The following is a 27341-nucleotide window of genomic DNA, read 5'->3' on the forward strand; positions in this document are numbered from 1 at the left end:
ATTTCCCCCCTCCAAAAAAAAAAAAAATACGGCAGCAGAAGAGCAACGACGCCGTTTTTATGTGGCTGAAATTCAGTTGAAGGATCCGTGGGAGTCAGTCGATGTGACCCGGAGTGTCAGGCTGCACCTCTCCGGACAAAACCTGGAGACACTTCCCCTCCTTGTCTCCAACACACTGAACTGTAACCGGCGTATTTCTTTTCGTCTCTGTGTGTGTGTGTGTGTGTGTGTTTGTGCACCGCCTCTTAGTTTATTTCTACGTGGGTGAGCAAGTGTGTGTGTGTGTGTGTGTTTGTGGCACCTCCCCGCTCCTCCATAGATCTGGTTGCCCCCCTTGTACTAACCTAACACCATGCACTTCTTCTGCACCTCCTGGCTGCTGTAGTTCCTGAGATTTTGTCCCCCCTCTCCTTTTTCCCAACGATTTTGGACTCCAGACCCCTCCTCGCGTCATGTCCCGACGTCTGAAGCCGGTTCCGCTGCAGGACCGTGTGCTTCTTTTTTAACTGGATCTACTTTTCTTTTTTCTTTTTTCTTTTTTTTGTTGGAGGGTCATGCTCTGCCCGTCTCTTGAGAACACTTGCCAAGAGAAGAAAGTAAGAAGAAGAAGAGGAGGGTAGAAGAAGAAGCAGCAGAAACAGCGACACACGACGAAGAAGAAGAAGAAGAAGAAGAAGAGATAATCTTCAGAGAGAGTAAAACTTCCTTGTAGATGTTCGATCAAACCACGACTATGGGCGATGGGAGCCACCGCTGTGGACCCAACCCGCTGTGTCCGGACCGGATGGAGACAAAGTGCCGCGCCGAGATAGGGAGCAGGTCCCCGGTTCAGAGCTCCACCGACACCCCGGGGACGTCAGCGTCCACGCCGACGTCCTCCAGCGAGGACGGACACGACAAACTGTTGGGAGTGGACCCTGACTACTGCCGGAGGATACTAGTGAGAGGTGAGAGGACGCAAACTAAACCAAAAAAAACTGGATTCAATCTGTGCGTAAAAGTAAATAAAAAAAAAAAAAAGTTTTAAACACAATTACAGCAGGTCAAACATTATTAATACATGTTGTGTTCATTTGTGCATTATTTATAGTCACAGAGAGAAAAATATCTTTATTTTGGTCCCAATAACAACCAAGAAGGAGAGAAACAAAAAGCTAAATGTTTCTCTAAAATACCCCAGAAACAAAAAATAATAATGATGTATCTTATTATTCTATTCAACATGTGTCTTTACTAAAACAGGTCTTTCCTTTTAAAAGATAATACACCACCTCTGCTGCAGCTCTGCTAACAATAGGCTACTTTCACTTCCGTTAATACCAAAATGACTGTTACACCAAACCCCACCTGCAAAATACTCGATTTAAGAACAACTTAAAATGATTGTTTTGTCTGGGATAACTTCCATGTTAGCTTAAATTGCAGCAGGGTGAATTAGTAACTCAAACAGTGACTTAAAGCTTCATGAATGCTGGCTCATTTAGCTTGATTATAAAGGCTACTTTAGTTATAAAACAAAGAGAAACTGTTCAGAATAATCTGTTTAAATTCACACCTCGGGGCTCTTGGGATGCTTTTATTTACAAATAAAAATACCACATAGCCTATAGCTCTCTATTGATAACCAATGCCAATCTATGTGTGTGTGTGTGTGTGTGTGTGTGTGTGTGTGTATGTATGTGTGTGTGTGTGTGTGTGTGTGTGTGTTAGGTGACTTGATTGCCTTTGTGTGCCAGCGTTATGTTCATGAACATGAGAATAATATTTAATTCAGAGTGTCCACGCCCTCCTGCTGGAGGCCATCATCCTCTGAGTCACACTGACACTTTTTTTAAACATCCAAAAAATGATGGTAACTTAAATGCAATAAAACGATTTGTTGCCTTTTTTTTAATGTATTTTTTTAAAAAATATAAAAAAATATAATTTTACAGTGGAGTTTAGGTCGAAGTGTCGCCGTACAATTTAAATGTAGCCTAGATGTTTATAGTAAAAAATAAATATAGTGTACCGTGAAGGTGTGCTACTGATCTAAATCTAAAAAGCTGCTCGATGTAGGTTAGTCTCTGTGAGGCTATTTTAATTCAGGGAGATTGGGAAGTGTAATAATTACTGTTATATATATTGTAGATAAATATACTATGTTTAAATAATATTGCGTAAAGGGATTTTTAAATTGCAGAAAAAAACAGTGTTACAAATGAATCTACTGCTTTCCAGGAACAGAGCACGTAGCACGGTTTCTACCATTCAGAATCCCGTTTATAAAAACACGTGAAAAAAAAAAAGAAGTACAGCTTGTACTTGGGTGATTTCCCCCACAGTGTTTGTGAAACTGTTTTCTGTGGCCTATGAACCCGCGTCTATGCACGTATAAATAAACTGTAGTGTTCGTATGGTTTGCCGGCTGCATAGTTTCATTTTTTTTACACATGCAGCTTGTTTAGCTCCAAATAAAATTAAAATAAATGTAGTTACGAACCGTAGAGCTGTGAGTAGTAGACTAAGTGTAACCAGAAGGCGAGAGGAGGGTAAACGATAGAAGATGTAGATTTGGCTGCAAGAAAAATGAAATAACCTTAAACACGTTTTACCTTCAATCATCTTTCAGATTCACTAAACGCTGTGTTTTTCACATGCATTTCTGTTCCCATGTGTATAGCCTACTATAACACTAAGGCTTGTTCGTTGAGAGATATTTTCTCTACAGCTAAACTGAGTTTTGTATGATTTCATGTGAGCTCTGGCCGGCTGGCTGGTGTTCATATACTCTCTGTAAACCATCTGCACTCTGTCGTTATTGTGTCTGATGAGTCGCTGGTTGTTAATATTGTCAATCAGAGGCGGATGTGGCCTGCAGAAGCACAGGAGGAGTGTGAGTTTGTGTCTTTTTTTTGTGAGGAGATACAGTGCACGTAGAAAACACGCCTTCAGTGTCAGGGTTTGTTTTTAAAGCTTACGTCTGGATGCACGAGTATTTCTTTTCCGCGGAGAGGCCGGGGTCACCGAGAGGTCAGCAGGTCTACAGGGCAGCCGCAGCTTCCCCTCCTCTGCCTGCACGTTGAGCTGATATAATGCAACAATAGAAGCTGTTTATGATTGTCTCTATGTGTCTGCGTATTATGAGGTGTTTGTAGCATCTCTGGTGCAGGATCTAGCCTGCCTGGTGACACATTACGCATATCATTACGCGTGCGTAAAGATGGAGACCTCTTGATTCATTACGTAGCGAATGCCAGAACACTTAAGAACAACTGTCTGTAGCAATGTAAGTGAAGCAGCTGTTTGATTCAGACCAGATGCAAAAAGATATAAATCGTTTAACCACGTACACATTATAAATATCTCTGCTGTTGCCAAAAGATGGAACAACGTTTTTCTTTTACGCACAGATTCTTCTTTTACCTTCTGTATGTATTACCCATGTTTTCTGTTTATATCGTCACAAGGGGAGAAAATGCAATACCATGTGTTTTTTAAAGAAACAAACAAGCTTACAAAAACGCCAACAAACAAATAATAATAAAAAACAAACATACAATCAAAGGTAATATTCGTTATATAGTCACTCCTAAAGAAACACTATGGATCTTGGGTTCAATCAGTTTTGTGTCATATTTAATTCAGTGCTCTTCATATTTTATTGGATTGCATATTTTATGAACTCAAAACCCTGGACAAAGAGGAAAGGCTTGTCTGGCCTGCGCTGCCATTCAATGTGATAAATACGAACAAAATATTCTCGGTTACAGTGTAACAAAAACAAACACGAATATTAGGGGAGAAAATCTGTGTTTGATGAATGTTATTAAAACTAAAAGTAAAGTAACGACGGTTTTATTTTGACAAAGCATACAAACACTAAAGGTTTGAAGATTGAGGGCGGGGTGAATTAACTGACTGACAGACATTTTCCATCCAGGACATTCATAGTATTTACATTTATTATAATTTACCGTATGAAACATGTTCTTGTAAATTACGTTTGCATCATGGTTTCATATTTTTTTTTCTAATTTTAATGACCACATTTCAAATTAAGACCACCTGGTGTAAATATCGTGGCAGGAAAATAATGCTAAAGACCATCAGATGAGTGTAAGAGCGGGTAACGTGTCCAACAGACGACTCGTATAAAATAAGATACACTTACGAAATAAAGAAATTTAATTTAGAAATAAGCGCAAAAGTCAAACGCGTTACAAAATGAAAAAAAATCCTCTTTTCAGTGGTGGTGTGTTGAAATGTGCCAAACACACAGTGTCGTTGTTTTGGGTAGTCCAGCACAGTGACGCAAAGCGTTGTTACTTGGAATTGAAACAGTCGAGAGTGAGGCATTGATCACGTTGTCCTGATGAACTGCACGTCAGGCAGGGAAATTAGGTGGTGCCATTTTTTTTTTTTTTTTTTTTTTTTTTTTGCGTCACCTCTCGTTGGAACAGAGTGAATAGTCCAACAGTTTATCAGGACAAAATGTGCTCAGCAATGTTTGCATAAGTGAGCAGAATCCATCAGTTTTGTCACCCACATTCATATTCCGGTTGAAACTTTCCAATAAAGTCTCCAAGCTGTTCATTTTTATTTGAATAACAAGACCAGACTTTTTTTTTCCGGAGAAAGACAGAACTTATATTTTTTTTAACCACGCAAAACTGATGTGACGTAGGACTGTCTATAATCACGTTGGCTATCATGACGCAGGCAGTATGACTACAACTCGTATAAATTTTGTAGGCATACAAAAGTGTTGAGTGTTTATTGCATGGCCTTGCGGAACAGTCTTTACATTTCACTGCACATCTGTATGAGCATGTGACAAATACAAATCTTGAATCTTGAATCATTTGCTGTTTAGAAAAAAAACAAAACTGAAACTTCAACCAAATATTTTTGTGTAGACTTTCTTACTAGTTTGAAAGACTTGGACGTTTTCATCACTTTACCTTTTATGTTCGCAGAATTTTACAAAAATGTGCTTAGCCTTTAATTAGTTTGCGGTTATTATTATTATTATTTTTTTACACACCTGTGTTCTATACAGCTAAGTTATAATGGCAATAATGTTTTCACAACATGCAGGATTGATATAAACACTCCCCTGTGCTTGTTCACATCAAAAACGCACTTTTCTCCCTCTGGAGCTATAAGCATACATCTCTGCTCTTTAATATTAGCCTACATCAGTTTTCGTCAGCCTGTATTCACTGAAGCTTGAATAATGTTGTTTATCTTCTATTTATAGACCTAGACCTAGGTGACTGTAAACACACACCTTAGTCCCCGGTTATAGTCCCAGTGTTGTGTTTTTCTCAGAAATAGTACCGAGACTTGGTGTGTTTTCTTTTATGACCAGACGCCAAAGGCACCATCCGGGAGATCGTCCTGCCAAAGGGCCTCGACTTGGACCGGCCAAAGCGCACGCGGACCTCCTTCACTGCCGAACAGCTGTACCGGCTCGAGCTCGAGTTCCAGCGGTGCCAGTATGTGGTGGGCCGCGAGCGTACAGAGCTCGCGAGACAGCTGAACCTCTCCGAGACACAGGTAAGAACAAATACTTTTTATTTTTTATTTTTATTTATTTTTATTCAAACAGCAGGTGTATGGCTCCTCCTGCTCCCTCAAAAAAAAAATCGGGTATTAATTATTTTCTGCTTCATGTTAAATGTTTAACATCAAAATATAAATTCTCCCGCCATTTCTTCATCAACTTTTCATTAGAAGAGGAAGTGTTGTCTCAAAGCGAGAAAAGGCTAATGTTTGGATAAAAAAATAAAATAAATAAAGAATAAACGCTACCTAGCCAATGTAAGTTTAAAAATTATAAAACGCGAACATAAAAATGTTGCATATATGAATGAATAATGGGCCTAAACTAAGCTAGCCTAGCCACTGGGGGCTAATTGAGGGGGTGTTTAGGTTTAGACTAAAAACTCAACATGTGTATTCTGATTCATTTTTCTCTTAAGTAAATAGTTCCCTGTTTTTTTAATAGTTTTGTGTCCCTTCAAATTTTATGTAAATATCTAAGAAGAAGTGTTGTTAAATTAGCCTAGTGAAATGTTAATGTTAGTATAAAATTGGAAGAAATTTCAGAATAAAAGTACCAAAAGTAATTAACAAAAAAGAGAAAAGAAAAAAAACATAGAGAGTAAGAGTGTCTTCTTTGAAAAGCTTTGTTTTGTAAACTAAGCTAGTAGCCATCAGTGGCTATCTTAGGCCTGAGTTTAGCCTGTAGCACATATTTAACTTAAGAACAGACCTCTTATGTATTAGTCAATACTAATGGCCCATTGTAGTTGATTTACATAAACATTACCATAATAATAAGAAGAATTAAGACGTTTTCATGGCAGGTGTTTTAAGGCCTTTTAACAGGGTTTTTTCCCCAGCCAATCAGAGAAGAGGAAGAGAAGAAGTGCCCTCCCTGCTTGAATAAAAAATAAGCATATCTTGGGGGATAAAATCTATGTTCATTATATTTCAACTCTCTTTCTTTCAAGTTTGTGCAAAAGGTTTGCAAAGAAATGCAAAGTAAAGCTTTACATCCTGTTTTGTTCTTAAAAATCTGACAGTGGGAGTAGCCCCGGATGCCTTTAGGAAATGAAAAAACCTTATCCAAATGTAGGCATATAGAAAAGTTTAAAACACCAGTGTAATGGTGAACCATTGCATCGTGAACAAAGATCGTAAATGGCCCACATGCTCTCACGTTTTTTTTTTAATGCCATGTCTGTTTTCTTTCTACATGAATGTTGAATCGTCCTTTGATATCACACCAACAATCTTTATAAAAATGAATTTAGATTGTTGCAGTCCTCATTGTGTAATAGAATAATAGAATAGAATTACTTTATTGATCCCAAACTGGGAAATTGTGGCGTTACAGCAGCAGGTTATCCAAACACACAATATGAGTAAAAAACATAATGTTAGCAAATCTAAACACAATATAATATTAAATACAAAGTAAATAAGCACTAAAAATATCAAAACTAAGAATGGGAATATATACAACCAGGATTTAACTTTGCATTACTAGTCTTAAATATGAAATATTAAATGTAAATGTGCAAAAACAGAGTCGTAAATGGACAGTAGTGACATAGGGAGATGTGCAATCAGTGATACTATAAGTTAAAGTGCATGAGTGTAGACATAAGGATCTGTCGTGTTGCTCCTCATAACTCTGCAGACATTTCATGGCATCCTTTCATCGACCCCGCGCGCTTCATTCAAATATTCCTGCAGCAGCACGAGCCCAACCCCTACGTGTTTGATAATGTCGTCACGGCTGACGCATTGACGTAGAGAGATTACTGCGTATGGGACGGTTTAACATCCCCTTTTTTTTTTGTATCGATTTCTGAACTTTTATTTTTTTTGTCTCATTAACAGTCTTGTCTTTTTAATTCGTTTTTTCTTTTATATAATGACAGTAAAAAACGATTTAAAGAAAATATACCCCACAAACAAGACATTTAATTTTGTAAACCCACATTATAAACAACATTACTTTTGCATCCTCTTATTTTCAGTCATGTTTGATATTTTTGTTACTATGTCGCTTATTTTTTTTTTGTACACTTTATTTACGCAACGAGTAGCCCCTCTAACTTTTTTTTCCTTGCTGCCAAAGTTTAAATGTTCAGATCAAAGTTTATCTGTGTGGTTAAAAAAGCGCCTGCATATGTAGTAAGACACTGATTAATATTAATATTTTTAAAGTTGCTGTTTTGCTTGCTGTTCAGAAAATCCCTCGAATTTGAAAGGGCATATTTAAATTTCACAATAAAAGCCCTAAAATATACATTTACGAAGAAATACTATCAAATTTAGTTATATTTAGTCTAAATGTATCTATGTTGTACAATTAAACATCAGCTAAACCGTTCAGAGGCCTTCTGATCCTTAAAGGCTTCAATCACCTCTTGTTCAAAAACACTTGTTGCAGAAACTTTACGCGTCTCTGTGACGAAGACCATCATGTTAAGAACCACAAAAAACCGTCAGACGAGCTGGTGTGTGTGTGTGTGTGTGTGTGTGTGTGTGTGTGTGTGTGTGTGTGTGTGTGTGTGTGTGTGTGTGTGTGTGTGTGTGTGTGTGTGTGTGTGTGTGTGTGTGTGTGTGTGTGTGTGTGTGTGTGTGTGTGTGTGTGTGTGTGTGTGTGTGTGTGTGTGTGTGTGTGTGTGTGTGTGTGTGTGTGTGTGTGTGTGTGTGTGTGTGTGTGTGTGTGTGTGTGTGTGTGTGTGTGTGTGTGTGTGTGTGTGTGTGTGTGTGTGTGTGTGTGTGTGTGTGCGGGGTGTGTCTGTGTGGGGTGGGGGCACAGAGCAGCCACTGTGTCCCTCATTAGTGCTGACACTCGGGGTGTTAATGGGAGGGCCTGCGCTTCCTGCTGCTGTGAGGAGACGCTGTGAGGGCAGCACACGATTGGCTGAGAGAAAACTGCCTGACCTTCAAAGTGAGAACAAAATGTAAATAGTCCCCTCAGTAATGGCTGTGAAATATTAAACCCAATGCTCTGAATGTCTCTTAATGCCGTGTGCTATTGAAGCAGCTTTTACGCGTGATCGAAAGGCTTTTAGTTTGCATTAGAGGACTATGTTTTCTTCCTCTTATCTTCTTTTATTTGTGGCGTTTGCATATTTTTTTTTTTTTTAAAGCGAATGCGTCATTCAAGGCTAATCGAGACGAATCACAAAAAAGACATGGAAGCTCTCAAAGTTTTAGTTGCTTTTAAAGTGAGTTGTTTGCGCAGTTTTCTCTCACTTTCAGGTGATTTTTTCTAGTTCGTTTCTCAAGGCTTTTACAGGAAGCAGTCTGATGTTCATCTCCAAATTAAAGGTCACTTGATTTAAAAGCTGCTGCATTATTGTTAAGTGCGTATACAGGCTTTTTATCTCTATTATTCCTTTTTTAAAAAGAGTATTCAGAGGAGACATGGGCTTTGAATCTATATATCTATCTAGTATTTTTATTTAATAGTATATTCCTGCAGGGCATCCTCGTCCTGGCTGCTTTTTTAAATGTCTGTTGTGAGCTGAAAAACTTTTTCCTCATTAGAAATAACTTCGATAAGACTAGACTAGATAAGTTTAGATAACAAGTCAAGTTTTGTATTTTTTTTAATTGTGTTTTTCTAGCACCAAATGCATGTAGACACATTTCTAATTCACTTCCATTAGATATAAAAATCAAAATATTAGTTGTACCCTGGTTCATCCTAATGATATGTTCATTTCAGTGCGAACATAAAAACCTAAATGTTAGAGAAAAGTGGTCCCTTCTACTTTCCTTTTTAAGTTTTCAACTCAGCCCTAATTATGCTTTAGGCTAATACATAGCCTATCTTATATTCTGCAGAGTAAACATATAATATGTCTGCACAATTTGAATATTTTCCATAAAATCCCTAGCAAATGAGCGCCCCCTTTTTGTTTGAATAAACATTATCATTAAAGCCACGTAGCATGCTTTTCAACGTGTCTAAATGAGACAGGCCTCTTTCTGAACACACATACTAATTACAGTAACATGGGAGGTGGTTGGATCGTTAAGTGTTTTTTAACAATGTTTGGGGATTTGGTCATTGACCCATGGACTAACTCCAATTAGTTTGGTCAGGTATTCAAACTGATCACGCAATGAGGCAGCACACTTTGGGGGACACACAAACACTCACAAACGCAGGGACCAACAAGTGGACGGAGAAAAGAAACTCAATTAGACCGTAAAAAAAAAAAAAAAAAAAAAACCTGAAAAGAAAGTTCGTTTCTGTTTTTAAGAACAAATAAGACATGAAACAGGATTATTATTTTATTGTTTTTAGAATATTTTCCAAATGACGTCGCCAGGATTGCTAGACTATTTTAAAGTTATGGCTTCCAAACTTATTTCTGACAATTCTGAATCAACTTTTTATTATATTTTTTGTCTATTTAAAGGGAGAACCAGTCACTTGTTCAATGAAATATACCGTAACACTGCGCACTAAAGCCTATTTCTATTCCAAAAACGTCTTAGGCTACTTAATAATGACACTAAACCTATGGGACTTCATCGTTATGAAACAGAAAATAAAAGCCTATCGAAAACAAGAAAACACCAAATAACAGAATTAAAGCAGAGCTCTTTTTTTTGTTTTTTGTTTTTTTGGTAAACAACTTTTTTTTATTTCGATCCACCTGCAGAAAAAAAATAAAACAAAACCTTTTTGTGCCAATCCGCTTTTAGTCTGAAAGGAGGTGCGGAAATGCGGGTTTGGATGAATAATTCGACCTCATTGTAATGTTTGAGGACAAAAAGCCGCCACAAAGAAAGTTGTTGTGTCTCTCGGGCGAGCTGCCTCTGTAACGCGGTACCGAGTAATCCGTTACTACCGGCCCGGAGCTCTCCCTCCGTCCCGGCAGGTGGCTCCCCGATACCGGCTTACACCGCAGGAGGGGGATGACACCAAAGAGCCCCTCCGGTGCTCTCCAGTCTTCAGACCAGTTTGTTCTTAATGGTGTTTTCACAGCTGATTTTAAGGTGTGGTTTATTTTATTTTTTTTGCCCCTTGAGGATAATTTAAGATTTAATTCTCATGTTTTGTTCACATTTACTTTGAACAGGAACAAAAAGCTTCTTGTCATGTGGCACAAAAAAAAAAGTGTACCCTGACATATTCTTTGATTTGTCCTGCCTGTGTCTGAGCACTCTGTCAGTATACAACTTCAACAAGTTTTCATCTGTTTTATTTTGAAGGTGTTGATCATTTAGATTATCCTGGATGTATTCAAGTTCTTAAACTGTGTCAATGGATTGTATACAAGCAGAGAGAGAAAAAAGGCTTTAATAGCAAACTATAACCAAGTTTAATGTTGGACTTTTCTAAGATTTTAAAGCTGAATGTCTCAGTAACTTTATGAACATTTTTGAGGTTATTTCTTCTGTTTTTGGTCCATGTTATTCCAATCGCAAATACTCTCTTAAAGGCTGACTTCAGGGCATCCTTGGACGGGCCTGGTTCTGTTTGTTTGCTCTGTCACTGTGACTTGTGCTGGTTCTTAGCGCTCCATGCTGTGTGGTCACTCTTAAGCTCTCAGTCCTCCTGAGTTGAGTGCAGCTGACGTCTCGCTAACGCCATTGTATCAGTCCATTGTTGTTTGCTGCTCGTCCGTGGACAAGCTATGGATTTAATGGTCTCTGTGCTGTGTTAAACTGGTTTAATCCCGCTGCAAATGGGAGAGACAAATCATGTCTAATCTTTAATGTAAAGCTGGCCGAACAATGCGCAGATGTGGGCGAGTGTTTGCATTTATTTGCCTGATTTGTTGCGGTTGTTTGATGACACAATCAAACCGGATTTCAATAAGACATCGAGCAAATGTCTGGTCAGGATGTATTTCATAGGAAGGATGATTTAAAAGGGTTTTAAAATCCCTCACACTAAGTATGTATGGGCTAATGATAGAATCTGACAGCAGGACTTGTGTTCTGTTTTATTCTTGATTTTAATCATTTGTTTGTGTGTGTGTGTGTGTGTGTGTGTGTGTGTGTGTGTGTGTGTGTGCGATATAGACCGAAAATCATGGCGATGCACATTTCAATATTTATTTTTTTACTGTAAATATAAATAAAAAACCAAAATCAGTTCTAAGTAAAAAAGATAAACTACTCGATTGTGAAAAAAGAAATAATGGATGAAAATGCTCCTTAAATAAAATAAAAAAATGAAAAATGTCCCTTCCTGCAGAACTAAATACACACTGCTGTGTGCTGCTGTTTTTTGAGTTTCACTCAGAGAGAGAGAGAGAGAGAGAGGGCGAGAGAGAGAGGTGGAGAGAGAGAGAGGGCGAGAGAGGTGGAGAGAGAGGAACAGACAGGAGAGGAGAAATGGTGAACTGTCAGCTCTACAAAACAAACGTTTAACTTTATTTTAGCTCAAAAATAATCTGTATTAATACCAAAGATATTGACTTCCCCAAAACTTGGTTTAAAAAAAAAAAACCATTGTTGTATATCTTATAAAGTGGACATATGGCCCAGCCCTGGTTTGTGTTTGACTGGATAGAGCCTGAGAAAAGTTCACACACACACACACACACTCACATGCAGGGCTCAAAAACACAGAGCAAGCTCTTCAACTTTTCCCCGTTTTATCTTAGAAATCACATTCCCTCCCTCTGTTTGGGCTTCTTTTATGGTCTGTTTGCTCGTATGTCGTTGTGGAATGATACACAGGAGGGTGAGGAAAAGTTACGAGATGAGATACAGCTTCATTCATCCTGAAGGAAAACGTTGAGCCTCAAACGAGCTGCCACGCTGGAACGGGGAATAGTCAGTTTCAGATTAGTTTTCTGCTGCTTGAATGCAGATATTTGTATTTTAAAAGAAGGTTTTATTGCTTACTAGAGTTCAAACACGTTGCTCCGATTTTATTACCTCATTCAGTTAAATTGTCAGTACGGAAGCCTGCAGGGGACACATTCTGCCAAAAAGCAAACACAATAAACCAGAATGATGGATTTTATTGTGTCAGCCACTTCAGCTTCTTTGACTCATTGAGCTGCAGGAGCATCGCGTTTTGTTCACTCAGGTGCGTCGTGTGATTTGAAGCTGGCGTTGTGGAGAAGCAGCTGACCTCAGACAAGGTGTGCGAGTCATGTGAGATCAGCGTCACGCTCCCTGTCGTGTCCTGCTCGCTGTCGTGTCCTGCTCGCTGTCTTTTCTCCACACAGCGGAACATTCTTTGATACCAAAGCACCTCGAGCAACAGGTCGGAGACAGAAAACTTTACACTGATGCGTTCTGTTGCTTTCTTCGTGTCTGCCTTGTGTCTTTTTCGACAAAATGTATACATGTTGTTCCTCTCTCTCTCTCTCTCTCTCTCTCTCCTCGGTTCCTGACTCTATCCGCGGTCCTGTCTCTAAATAAAGGCATGAAAAGGCCAAACATAAACCTAATCGTCCTCCAACAGGTGACTTCCTGAGTCTGCCTGATTTAAAAAAAAATTAAAAAAAAAACCCAAAAAAACGTAAAACTCTTCTCTGAATCAGAAGTACGAGATGCCAGCATTGATGTGACACATCAGATGAACATCGTGCCACATTAATGTTAAGGGCGATGTCAGTCAACAGGGCGCCGATACCGACGTTATAAACCGATGCATCGGATGATCCCAAACTGATACCGACAGAAAGTGTTGCTTTTTCCAGAAAGGCCTTCTGATATCTCAAGAAAAAAATCTCAACATTTTATTTAGAAGCAATGATGTCATGTCAGTTAAAAAAAAAAAAAGTATGATAGTTGATCGTTGTTTAGATCGACACAAAAACACGCTCGAGGCTTTTTTAAAATTTCCACCAAAAAAGAAGAGACAACACTTTATTTAAAAAAATAAAAGCACCACATCCACTGGAAAGATGTCTACTTGCCATTTGAGAATCATTTGTTCGATCCAAACAAAGTAAAGTTTGAACAGTTTTGTCGACGTTATGGTCGGATTGTCACGACACCAGGATGTTAGACTTTGATATGAAGTCAAACTCAAACATAATCTCTGTCACCGCGGCAACAAAAAGAAAAGTCCTGATCTCCCGGTGTTGAGTAATTCTTGGTGTTGAGTTGACAAAATGTGCAGACTATCTAATTTCACAAATACCTCGGCAAGACGTTGTCCTCTGCTCTGTCTGTTTGTGAGAGACCAAACCGTGACCTTTACTGACCTCTGAATATGAAGTGACCACCACAGCTCGCTGCAGCTCACGACTGAAGGTCTGTTTTGAAAGCTGAGGTACGAACGTTGTGTTGTTTTGAAACACGTCGTATCGAAAAGTATGGAAGTACAACCTTACATTAAAGTGGCAGTTAGACGTTGAAGCACATGAAAAGAAAAAGAAAGAAAATTAGTTTTTTCTATAAACGAGAGGAAAACTCAGAACTCCCGCCGTGTTTCTCTCCGCAGGCCGAGGCGATGCGGAACAAGACGACAAGTAGTGTTTGTGTTGGCTGTGTGCAGTGAATGTCCTCGTTGTGTGTTTTGTTCTCCATGACGGCCCAGACAGACGGTGTCTTGCCGCTCGTCTGGAGCGTCGAGGACCCAGCCATGACGTACAGCCGTGCAGACGCGACGGCGAGGCGGCTAGCACAGAGCGAGGATTGTCCAAACACTCGGAATAGAGAAAGGGAGAGGAAGGGACGCAGACAGACTTGCTCTCTTTGTGCTGTTGGTTAAATGTTTGGGCTTCTTGTTGTAAAGAGACGAACTCGTCTGCGACCTAAAGAACGGGAACTTTTGTCCGACTCGCTGATGGTCAGAGAGAAACCTGCGAGGCTCTGATTATCTAATCAGTTGATTAGATAATCAGAGGAACATCGCCGCAATTAAGTCCCTTTTTTGCCTTCATCCTTAAGCACTCCCTCCGATTGAATTGACTTGTTTCATCAGCCTCTGGCAGACTGAAGTGTGTGTGTGTGTGTGTGTGTGTGTGTGTGTGTGTGTGTGTGTGTGTGTGTGTGTGTGTGTGTTTTTGTGATGTGAAGGATGGTGTAATTTTCAAAACATATGGAGGACAAAATAGTCCTTCAATTGATGCGAAAACAGGAAAATCAGCTAAATTAGACACAAGAGGTTTTGAATTTTTAGCCACAGTGACACACACACACACAAAAGTCCTCAAATCAGAGGACGCAGCGGGCGAAGGTCAAACATGCATTCTGCGTAAGACAATCAAAGTGGCAGATTTCCTTCAGAGGAGCTCCTTGAAAAACTTTTTTATGAAGGAAATTAAATGAGAAAAGTGCTCAAACGAGAATGTGTAACGCACTTTACCTGACAGGATAACTCAAAGCAGACTCCTTGAACTTTTTTTTTTTTTTTTTTAATGAATAAACATTAGGAGATGCAACAGAGAAACAAACCCTCTTACAAAATGAGCAAACATGCGGTAAATCTTTTGCGTGCACAGGCATAAAATAATATGAATTTTTACAAATCTCAAATTTGGCAGCCGAATTCTGAAAGCGCCCCCCCCCCCCCCCCCCCGGTTTTATAACCTCTGCGTCTTTCTTTTGCCGGCTGTGATAAGCGACCCAAAGTGTGATTCCTTACAGAACCAAAAAATCCCTAAATGCTGCAGGTGCTCGGTTTGTCTGCGGGGTGACATGCAGGAAAAGTCATGGACCACATTGAAACCCCTGCTGGTGTCTTCTTGCAGCTCGTCTCTAACATCACAGTAAACGACGGGAGGAGGTGAAGCTGTTATCCAAACCTGGTGGGAGAGAGAGGGTGGAGGGCGGGTGGGAGGGGCCGAGATAGAAAGAGGTGGGCCTAACATTGAAGTACTTTTGCACTAAGGAGGATTAGGCAGCCATATCTACCAGCGATGCTATAAGACGGGGTTAACCCCTGGATGAACCTGGCTGGACATGTGCTGTGGTGATGGAGGACCAGAGCGGGTTATACGAGCAGCGTTATAGGTGACGGAGGGGCGGCTGGGGTTCAAGGTGTCAGGGTGAAATGCCAACGGCGGTAGGAAAAATGTTTGCGTAAAGTCGAGAGTCGTAGTTTAAGAACTTACCCGGCAGAAAGAGAGCAGCTATTGTCTTGACTTTCTGCAGGTGCAGCAGCGGATTTGTTGAGCCGGGCTCGGAGGCGGTGCAGAGCCGTAACGGTGACCTTTCTTTGAACTCTTGTTTCGTAATCCTCCTCATGCTGAAGTCAACCTGGATTGATAAAACCAACCGTTAAGGCCCCTCATGAGACAATTCACAAACCAACTTTGGGTGGATAACTAAAAACAAAAAGAGTTATTCTTTAAACTCCCAAAGACGAGAGTGAAGTCACTTCTTCTTGAAGCTATAGGTCTGTACACGTGTGACTGTTTAACAACATAGTGCTCTAACTGTGAGCAGGAAACACACGGGCAAAAAAAAAGATGCAATGGTTACAGAGACAGAGAAATAGAATGACCTTAACATAATTAAAACTGAACAAAAGAGGAGACAAACAAAAGACATGTTGGTTATTTAAGAGGCTATGGTAGCTGACATGGGACACCTCAAGTTTTATAATAAAGTTAAATAACACAGTAAATGTTTTAGTTAAGTCTAAAAAGGAGAAAAAAATGTAAATTTGCTTTAAGCTGACACCAAATGATTTATGAAACAGTAACATATATGATTAATATTCTACATGGGCTCTTTGCAGATAAATTAAATAATTAAAAACTTCACTTTTGGCTGAAATTTAGATTTAAATTAAACTTAAATTTAAAATAATTTAAAATATTTCTTCATAGCTTGTTGTTTTTAACACAAAAAAAAATCAATAAATTGTAGTCGAGGTTCGACAAACACTGAATCACTACGTTATTTCGGTCTGTTTTTTTATTTAATTGTCATTTCATGTTATTTTACTAGACTTAATGAATAAAATCGGATGTAAATTTGTGCTAAGCTAACACTGATATAGGGCATGAAATGGAATAAAGTATGTCAGTTTTGTTCAGTGTTAATTACAAATTTAATTAATTAATATTTCAAAAAATAATTCTCATTTCTTTTTGAAAAAGTCTTTAAAGTTGGTTCGTCAGTAGTCGCTCCAACCTAAAAGTAAAAATGTGATTTAAAAAAAAAAAAGTTAGCAGACTTTTATTGAAAAAGTTTTTATTGAAAAATAAAAAAAGTTCTGTTATGTACGAGATGTAACAATATGAATAAAGGCTGAGGTGTTGATCCATCACTCGGTGTGGTTAGTCGTTGTAACTTCTTTAGTTTCTTAAATAATTCCGACCACTCGTCCATCAGCTGCACACACACACACACACACACACACACACACACACACACACACACACTCGCTGCCATTTGTCCATCAAACCAGAGTATCCACTGGAGTGTTACATACAGATCATCGGCCGCCTGGTACCTCGAGGAGGAGGAAAAAAAAAAAAGGGTTTTCATTGTGTACTGTGGATCATCACATGCCTGGGATCAGGGGGTCTGAACGGGGTCAAAGTGGGAGCACGGAGCAGCCGGAGGGGTCACGGAAAGTGTGAAAGACGGTCACCCAGCGTCCTTCTTAAAGACTTAACAATCTCGCATTTCACTTTGCATTATGGGTATTAGACAGCCGGGTGGTAGAGGGTGTTTTTTTTAAATCACTCTATATCCTTTAGTTTGTTGTTGTTTAGATCAATAAAGATTAACATGGGCGTGATTAGAATAAAACCGTAAATACAAAACCAGGACGAGGACTCAATATTCCAGTTTCCTCGTATTTCGCTCGCTATCTGTTGTGTGTTTGGACACAGTGCAGCTTATGGAACGGACGCATATGGACGCCAAGTTGATCTGTATACTGGGTCTTGACCTGGCTTAACCTTCTACCTCTATCCCAGTTCTCCTGCCGCTCTTTTTTTCTTTTTCTTCTACAGCTGTCTCGATTCACAGCGCAGGCCTCTGACTGGTTGACCTCTGCCCGACTGGCCTGTGTATTCATGCATACATGCAGCCCGATCATCTGCCCCTGAAATTGAATATATCCTGCCCACCAACATTTACCTCCATCCTTTCATTTCTATCTAATGCCTCTTTTTTTCTTTTGTGAATCCTTCCCCGTCTTCAGCGAGGAGCCGCCTCTCTCTGGTGGTTTGTCCTCCTCGCCCTGGGGTGCTCGCTGCTTTCAATGGGATGTATTTTTCTCATGGATTGGGGCGGGACCAACAAAAGGAGGGACTTTCAAACATTCTCATCCAAACACATTAAGAAACATTTCCCTGGATGTCGTGTTTTAGAAGTGAAACAATTAAACAGGGCATTTTTGTAAACCGGTTTCAATTTTAAATTTTATTTCTGAGTATTTATTCCACCTTTGTTGACCGATCAAAAGACAAACTGATACACATCTGTGCTCACAGGTTGGTCACCAAGAGGTCAAAGACAACATTACTGTACATGGTAAGGCATACAGAAGTTATACTTCTGGGAAATAGAAGCTTAACTGAAAACATACAGGCACATTTTATTATTTTATTTAATTTAGTTTGGCCGAGATATATCATGATGTGTTTTCAAGTTTAACCATTTGGCCGTCAGAAGTTGTGCAAGAAACTGATTAAAAAATATCCAAAATACATTTCATAATGGAGCTGATACACCTTAAAATAAAGGCTTTAAAAGTGACTCAAGTCTCAAATCAAAACAGAATATTGAATATCAATTTGATTGCTGAAAGCTTGTACGCTAAAATGTTTATTTCTTTTCTCATGAATGTAAATATAGTCAGACCTTTTCTTGGATTACTCCCCTCTCTTCACACACACCATCCTAATGTTGTAATAAAACTATTCTTTGTTTTTTTTTTACATTTCTAACAGGAAGATGCTAATTCTTCTGTGATCAAATTACCGTTCAGATTTCACAGTGTGTCCATTAAAAAAAGACAAAAATGTGAAGAAAAAAAATCTGTTTCTATTAATATTGCAAAAAAAAAAAAAAACATGAAACAGGAATCTCCGTCTTATCTTTTAGATGAAATGTACTGATATAGATGAACAATTAACAGCAGCTGTTTGATAGTCTACGCCTGGTTTGGTGTTGTAATTAGTTCTACCAATTAAAAGAAAGAAAGAAGAAGAAAAAAAAAAAACTCCAACCCAAAACCAACAATGAAATAATCCGACTAACAAGTATTGACTGAGTAGCCAAAGCCGGATAAATCTTATTCCTTGAGCTCCATTGTTGTTCAAAGAGTCACATTATTGCACTGAGTGACATTTTCCTTCATTATAATTTAGCACTGGAGTCGATCCCACACATTTCTTTTTTTTTTGTTGGTCTAATCAGTCTCTCCTCGCTTAGTGCTGAGGCTAACTCTTTAACTCAGTAGAAAGACAAAAAGAGCAACAAGAAATTCAGCCAGTCTCACAGATGACTGGAGTAGATCCTGAACTAATTCATGAATAGACTTTGAATCCAGAATCATTTTTGAATGGAAAATCGAATCGAGACCCCAAGAATCGAATTGTGAGACACCCAACAGAAGTTTTTCAATGACTACATTCCCCAGCTTTTTAATAAAGAAAATAATTAAGCCTTTTAAAAATACATTAATTTTTTAGATATTCACTTCACTTCACCGATGAAGCAGAGGTCATCAGACTTTAACTTTGGTTGGTTGAATACATTCCCATGATAAAAGTTGTATTCACTGTCAGAGATGCTCAACACATTTTGAACTCGTCTATTCTATTAGTTAAAGTTGTTGAGCTTAAACTCCAGCTTCCAGCCGCCGCCGCCGCCCTCTCCTAAGTTCTGACCTCCACATCCCGCCCTTGCCCCAGCCGGACCAGGGTGCAGCATGGGCGGGGTTGCAAAGGGCACAGCCGGGGCAAATGCAGGTCACGTCATCTGGAGATCTCCCTCGGTAATCTCTGCCCCAGCTCTGAACCCTGGATCCCATTAAAAAGGATTTACATCCAATAGTGTAGATGTACCAAAGGCAGCTTTGCTTTCTTCTCTTCCCATCATTTTACCACTCTAATAAAATCCCTGTAAAACACCACACAGCTTTTATCCCCCCCCCCCCCCCCCCCTCTCCCTCCCTTCCATGGTAATGTTATAGGACTGCGATGTGAGCGTACTGAGCCGCTCCCACTTCTGAGGGCAACAGCGAGGGATTGGTTGCCAGTGTCATCTGTAGTGAAACCTTTTTATGGGACGTGGGTGCTTGGCAGGCGGTGGCGCATGAGTAAAAGACCGAGCGAGATCTTACAGAGAGAGGCGACGTGTGAGTTGGACTAAAAATAGAGCGGTGAGGACGGGATAAGCGGCAGAAATTATCTCTGTGTTCTCCGGCCTCTGTTGTCGCCTCCTCCCTCTTATCTCCATCTCCTCCCTCTTTACAGTAAGACCCGCTGGCGTCAGTGTTCCTCCCTGAGCTGCGAGATCTGCTCCCGATCTCATTATTTGTGTCGTGGTCAGTGGCTGAAACTATGAGCTCACTCGCCCCGGCTTCCTGTTGAGCCCGCCTTCACTGAACACTGATACTGTGGGTAACTCGGGCCAACCTGATCGCGCGGCCACACAATCGGCAGCTACTTTTGAATTACAACCACATGAGCTCGAGCTTGTTGGCACTGTGGCTGTTTTAGAAGATAAACGCTAACGGATACGAGCTACAGGCAAGCGATAGAAGCGTCAGTGTGGGGCCTTTTGGAAGAGTTGGCGAGAGAAGTTGGGTTTTCCTCTTTTGTAAGCAGAGCTTCACAAAGTCAGAAGTCGCCTACAGAAGAGGCAACATGTATTTCCTGTCCAAACTACCTGTCAAAGTAAGACACCTGGACAGATGTGTGATAAAGACTTTACATATACATCATGTCAGAATGTGTGTTTGTGCAGTGGAAAAAGGGAAGGGGGGGGGGGCAACAGAGTCTGCTACGGGGGGGCAACAGAGTCTGCTACGGGGGGCAACAGAGTCTGCTACGGGGGGGCAACAGAGTCTTCTACAGGGGGGCAACAGAGTCTGCTACGGGGGGGGCAACAGAGTCTTCTACAGGGGGGCAACAGAGTCTGCTACGGGGGGGCAACAGAGTCTTCTACAGGGGGGCAACAGAGTCTGCTACGGGGGGGGCAACAGAGTCTTCTACAGGGGGGCAACAGAGTCTGCTACGGGGGGGCAACAGAGTCTGCTACGGGGGGGCAACAGAGTCTTCTACAGGGGGGCAACAGAGTCTGCTACGGGGGGGGCAACAGAGTCTTCTACAGGGGGGCAACAGAGTCTGCTACGGGGGGGCAACAGAGTCTTCTACAGGGGGGCAACAGAGTCTGCTACGGGGGGGCAACAGAGTCTGCTACGGGGGGGGCAACAGAGTCTTCTACAGGGGGGCAACAGAGTCTGCTACGGGGGGGCAACAGAGTCTTCTACAGGGGGGCAACAGAGTCTGCTACGGGGGGCAACAGAGTCTGCTACGGGGGGGACAACACAGTCTGCTACGGGGGGGCAACAGAGTCTGCTACGGGGGGGCAACAGAGTCTTCTACAGGGGGGCAACAGAGTCTGCTACGGGGGGGGGGCAACAGAGTCTTCTACAGGGGGGCAACAGAGTCTGCTACGGGGGGGGCAACAGAGTCTTCTACAGGGGGGCAACAGAGTCTGCTACGGGGGGGCAACAGAGTCTGCTACGGGGGGCAACAGAGTCTGCTACGGGGGGGCAACAGAGTCTGCTACGGGGGGGCAACAGAGTCTGCTACGGGGGGGCAACAGAGTCTGCTACGGGGGGCAACAGAGTCTGCTACCTCTAGTTCCCAAAAACAACAAAAAAGTGGTCGCTTGCCTAGTCTGTGGTCGTGCGCTGGTCCCAGTATAAAAAAACGTCTCCAGCCCCTCCTGATCACTCCGATAACCTTTCTTGAATACAACCTGCTGCGTTCTCACGTCGGCTCATCTCGACTTTATGCTGAAAAATGTACCAGGGGGGGGCCGGCAGGAGTCGGGAGTGAAAAAATTTGGCTGCTTGAGTAAGCGCACCCTGAAAAAAAAACTTCTTGTTTTTGCACGTGTGAAAGAACTACAGGCTTCTTATGTTTGCATACAGCATTTTAAATGTTTGTCTGGAGCGTTGTCCATCATGATTTTCATTAAAGTCAAAAACTTACAGAGCGAGAAAATTGATTTAGAAGTTGATATGCAGTCGTCCTGTTTGAAGCACCAAGTGAACAGGACACTTCAGGAAGTTATCTCAAAGTATTTGAACCACTGGACTCCAGTTTTAAGCTGCAAAATTAATATTCTGCTGTACAAATCTTTTACTCAGAAGTCAAGATTAGTATTTATCGCCTTTTGAAGCAAACTTTGAGCGGGCTGTGAAAGGACGACAGTGAAAGAACAGACTTGCTGTGTCTTTGATGATTCTTTGAAGTAAAACTAAAGAGAAGCCGAGAGGTTCTTTGAAGTCGCAAGTCGGCTGTTTCTCTTCTCTGATATCAACACAAATCGTTTAAACTTGTATCATGAAAAGGGTCATCAGGAGGAGATGAAGTTCACCCTTTGAACGTGTGTGTGTGTGTGTGTGTGTGTGTGTGTGTGTGTGTGTGTTGGATTTAAATTCTACCTTCATCTACATGACTCCGAGGTCTGACTCAGTATTTAGGAAACTTTTTATAGAATTAAAGCCACAGTCAGACCCTTCACAGGCTGCCGTGTTGCTGCTGTTACAGCAGTTTCCCTTCAAGTCGCCTGCTGCCAATCCCCGTTTATCAGGGATTAGATTACTGAATTCCACGAAATATCAGGAAGAGGATGGATGGATGGAAAGTACAGCTTACTCGATGTTCCCATTGACGGTTAAAAAGACGCGTTCGTTAAATCAGTGTTTTTTTTAACAGAAAGAAAAGTCTAATTGTAATGCGATTGTTTTATTTACGTTAATCGCATTACAACTAACAAGTGGAAGTTTATTCAACAAGGCCAAAATAAACCCCTTCTGTCGTCTACGTGTTTAATAAAGCAACATGAAGATAATCAAACTAGAAGGGCACTTGGAGAACACACGTGGAGACGTTCCTCGTTCTCCAGTCGGATTCGGATCCCCTCCAAATATTTAATGGGATCCTCCTTGGCTCTTGGCTTCACTCTTCTACCGAGTTTTACGACAATCTTAGCAAACAAATGACTCTCGAAACAAAATCCCTTCGATGGAGGGAACAATTTGATCAGACTGTGTTCAGTTTTTTTTAAATATTTAACTCCATTAGGAAGCTCAGTTAGTCAAACTGTCCCTCCTTAATCTAACAGAGATTTAATTATCCAGAAACTAATAGTAATGAATGAATGACTAAAACAGAGTCTCTGTATCTGTACAGCAAATCACATGTTTTCATTTCACTGTAATCATTTGTTCTCTTGTCACATCTGTAAAAAATAAAATCAGAGCTTGAGAAATGTTAAAGAGAAGTCATTAAGTGGGAAATCATCCAGTATTGTTTTTAAATAAATAAAAAATAAAAGGTTCTGAAAGACGTTTTCTCACTTTTAAAAAAAATGCTGTTTGTGGAGATCAGAATGCTGGAAGTTTGTGTTTATGTATATATATATGTATATTATTTAATTGACAGTAATTTTATGTGTTTCCAAGATTTCCCCCCAGATTTTTTATTTCAAGGTTTTGCTGAAATCTCCTTTTTTTGGTATGTTTTCCACATATTTGAATTCATACATTTTGTTTCTTCAGAAAGATTGTTTCAGAAACTTTGCCGTGAGTTAAAATAAGAACTGAACATCGAGCAAGCTTAGACGCTAAGAACTGGTTTAGATTGGTTCCTTTCTTTTATCCATCCAATCAAACAGGGCTGACCTCGTATATTTGACCACCAATATTTGAAGTGTGCACAAATCTAACCTCTGCAACAGATCAAGATGGTACCAACACACACCAACATTTGGTACCATCCCTGCATGCCTCGCTGTCCGCTGTGGCAGCTCTGCAGTGAAACTCGGCCAGAGTTTTATACATTTTTCATGTGTGTGATTCCTCTCCGTGCAGCGATCTGCTGTGACCCCAACATGCCCTCCAATCAACATCCCACCCAACCCCAACTTTGCCACACGCTATACATTAAAGCTACACTGCTCGCCCATCAATTAAACATGGGCTACAAGGACAGGCAGAGTTCAGCGAGCCTCTCTCGATCTGCTGCCAGTGGCGTGATGAAAGATTAGCTGCTTTAGAGGACGACGATTATAAGTCTTTAACTTCTCTAAAGGACATTTTGACTTTCTTTAAACTCTAAAGTTAGCAAAATGTAGGACTAGATTGTTTTTTTTTTGGTGGATTTGCCAGTTTTCTTCAACCATTCCTCCATTGTTAAAGGCTCAATCTAGACTTTTGTCCACATGCCATCCTATCTTTCTATTTTCTAAATCTCTTTTACATCTGAGCTCACATTTCCAGTCTTCATTCTTCTGACTGCCCGTTCCCGCGTGAGCATTTCTGGCCTGTTAGATCCATGAAGAGCGAGATGATGTAGAGTGCGTGGGAGCGACCGTGATCAAATGTGCACAGGAAAACAACATATCTGATCTGGTGGCAGGGTGCTGGGGGATCACAGCAGCGCTTCTTGTTCTGCACGGCTTTCTGCACGTATGGCTGGTGTACCGCTATGTAGTGTGTTGCGTGCTCCCACCGCTCGCATGCTACAGAATAGATATGCATCAAGCGGAGGTCACAGAGAAGTCAGTCACACACACACGATCAACTTCTCCTTGAATCAGGACGATTGAAGTTGAAAACCTTCGTGATCGATCGTTTGTTCAGTTGATTGAAAGTCAAGAAAGGTGTTTTTCAGAGCCAAGAGTGACGTATAAATATCTTCCTCTGTCAAACTGACGGCTCAAAATCCATCGCTTTTCTTTGGTAACATGCAACATTCTTTTGAGGCTTTGCATTTCTGATTTTGCAGGTTCTGCTAACTTAACGGTACAAATGCTGACGAGAATCTTTCCTCCTGCTCGTGTTGTTTCAGGTTAAAGTTTGGTTCCAAAACCGGCGGACCAAGCAGAAAAAAGACACCACCAAGGACTCCGACAAACGCTCCTCCACCTCCAACGAGTCCTTGGCCACCTGCAACATCCTGCGCCTCCTGGAGCAGGGCCGCCTCCTGTCGGGCCCCATCCCTCCCAACTCTCTCCTCGGGCCTCCTCCGCATCCGGCCAACGGCTCCCTGCTGAGCAGCCCTGGCGGAGGCTCCTCCACCTCTCCTGGGATCAGCAGCAGCACTCCTCCAAACTCCCTATCCGGAGGCTTCGGGCTGTCCCTGTCCTCGCTGGGCGGCGCGCCACCCTCTCCGCGGCTCGGCGTCCCACCGCCGCACTCCCTTTGCTTCTCCATGCCACTGCTGGGGGGCGCTCATCACGAACTCACCTCCGCCTACGGGTGCGGATCTTCAGCTTTTGAGCCGTACATGCGGCTGGACAGGAAGGAGACGGATCTGGGAGGGAAGAAGACGGTTTCTTAAGTTATCGTCCCTCCTTTAGGACACGGCGGAGCTGGGACTTAAAAGACCACTCCTTAGCTGCCTTTTTGACACCTGACAGGCGACACTCAGGGGGAAGAAACCCCCCTGGATCAGAAGAAATCCTAAAAAAGGAAGGTTGCTTTCCTTGCGGCACCATGGTGTGCCACAGCACTGACACAAAATAAATGAAAAAGACTCGATGTGACGGACTTTGCCACATGAAAAAGAAACAATACTTGTGAATTTTTTTGCAGAAATGCAGTGAGTGTACGTGTGTGACCCCTGACAGACAGATGTTTTGATCTCCACTCTCTTCGCAGTGGTTTTAAGTGACTCTTCAATTTGTGTCCAGTGAGTTTGTGTGTGTGTGGTGTTTGTCTCTATACAGGCCTTCATTTACTGTTCAGGAAAAAAAAATAATACTTGACATAAGAAGTTCGGACTGAATCAGCGTCTGAATGAGGAGTGGGAGGGGGGAGGGTGGGGGGATGGGGGGTTTCAAAGCGAGCAGTTTGTACACACTCCGGTACATTTCCTTCCAAGTGGCCATGTTTGATTTTAGTTGATGTGCTTTCACGATATGGAAGAAACACTGAAGAAGAAAAAAAAAAAAAAGAATCGTAGCATTTAAATATCAGCGTGTTTGGTGTCCAGCCGTAGTTTCTTTTAGTAAACTCTTCATTTGGTTGTGTTTGTGTATGAAATATGATGTGGTAGGATCTGGACTAAATGGTGCAAAAAAAAAAATCACATATCTAGATCGGATTAGTTGAACATAAAAGAAGAAGAAGCTGGTTAGATTCTGCCAAAGCATTTATGGATGAAGCTAACACGTTCCCTCCAACTTACTGAAGCAAGTCTCAGAGAGGTGACTTTATAACCCCGGTAACTTTTTCAATCTTTAACTCACACACCTCACAGTTTTAAACACAGTGTTGAACATCTGTCCGGTGTAATAACAGAAAATATGAATTTGCAGACGTGTGTTCTGCTTCTTTGCTCCTCAGTATATTTCAGATTACAGCTGCAGCGATTCTTGACGGAAAATCTTTGAAAATTTGCGCAGAAATACCAAACATGGTCTGGCTACTGTTCATGTTTGTCTTTTTCATACAAGACATTAAATTAAGTAGACATCTTTCACCCTCCCTACATAATCATTCTTTGCATCCATATGTGCAAAAAAGATATTTTACATCTTCATAGAGATGAATGTAAAGTCACAATAAGCTCAAACCCGACGCATTCTCACACAGGAGACGTTTACCGTGTGCGCATTCTTAGACTGCATTAACTTGAAAAAAGTTTGTACTTTAATGCTATTTTAATTTAATTTGAATTGGTATATGTGTTTGCTCCGTACATCCTTTTTTTTTTTAGACTCCAGCTGGTTTTAAACAAAAAGTTTCCCTCTGCTTGCCCCTTTATTTAAAGCACTTTATGTCTGTCCGCCCCTGATTTTTAACCCCCCAATTCAAAGCAGAACCTTCAGCGTTCTAAGATCGAGTAAGAATCATTGTTGGAAGTCAAAGATATGTTTAAGATGTAAAGCTGTTAATGTTCTTCAGGGTCTCCTTTAAACCTACATTTCAATAGTCTGAGTCAAACGTAAATCGACCTCTCTGAAGTCGGAACGTTTCTCTGGAGTTGTGCATCCCTGCAGGCTGATCTGCCTCAAGAGGACAGGGAAAAGGATCCGCTGCAGTGTTATGATTTTTATTTTCTTCTCCTCCATGTGAAGAAATTTGCCCAAAGAAAATCAAAACTCACTCGCGAGAAAAACTGCAGTTTGACCCCAATTTACTCCCACTTTGCCCCCCCCCCCCCCCCCGTCGAAATGAGTTAGAGCTTCTTTTAAAAAAAAACCCTCTCTCCTGCGTCTTACTTCCACCGTACATTTCCACATGTTTATTATTTATTTGTAGGCTGCGCCTCATTGTGAGGTGTAATACTTTCCCTAGAGGTCATTTCACACCGATTAAAAGAAACATGAACGTTCCCCCCTGACACAGATTTTAAAAAGGAAACACCGGGCCAGAAGCACGTTTCTTTCGCTGAACATGCCTTTCTTTGCCGAGGGCATGTGCAGGTTTTCGACCTCAGTGGATGAAAAAAAAAAAACAACTCCTCCGTCTGTCGGCTCTGTGGGGCCTTTTTGCACCCGTGTAGGTACCCGTTTTGCTAGCAGGTGATTTGTTGCTGTTGTGTTTAGACCCCGGCAGTGCTACTAGAAGAAAAAAAGCGGGAAAAAAAACACAACCCTGTTCTCTCCTTGCAGCTCTTTGCAGCGCTGAAACCTGTGCTGTTGTTGAACACTGTATTATTTTCTATAAGCACCATCCATAATTC

The 27341-nt window shown here is 41.1% G+C and overlaps 1 protein-coding gene across 1 annotated transcript; it reads left to right on the top strand.

The window, feature by feature from the left end:
• The first annotated feature begins 121 nt into the window (after nucleotides 1-121).
• Nucleotides 122-26294, top strand: vax2 (ventral anterior homeobox 2). Its single transcript, XM_061031040.1, has 3 exons — nucleotides 122-947; nucleotides 5354-5541; nucleotides 24501-26294. The coding sequence occupies exons 1-3, from the start codon at nucleotides 713-715 to the stop codon at nucleotides 24990-24992; spliced, it is 915 nt and encodes a 304-aa protein (XP_060887023.1). The 5' UTR covers nucleotides 122-712; the 3' UTR covers nucleotides 24993-26294.
• Nucleotides 26295-27341: the final 1047 nt, after the last annotated feature.

The sequence above is a fragment of the Labrus mixtus genome, chromosome 23, assembly GCF_963584025.1.
Source record: "Labrus mixtus chromosome 23, fLabMix1.1, whole genome shotgun sequence".
Taxonomy (NCBI): Eukaryota; Metazoa; Chordata; class Actinopteri; order Labriformes; family Labridae; genus Labrus; species Labrus mixtus.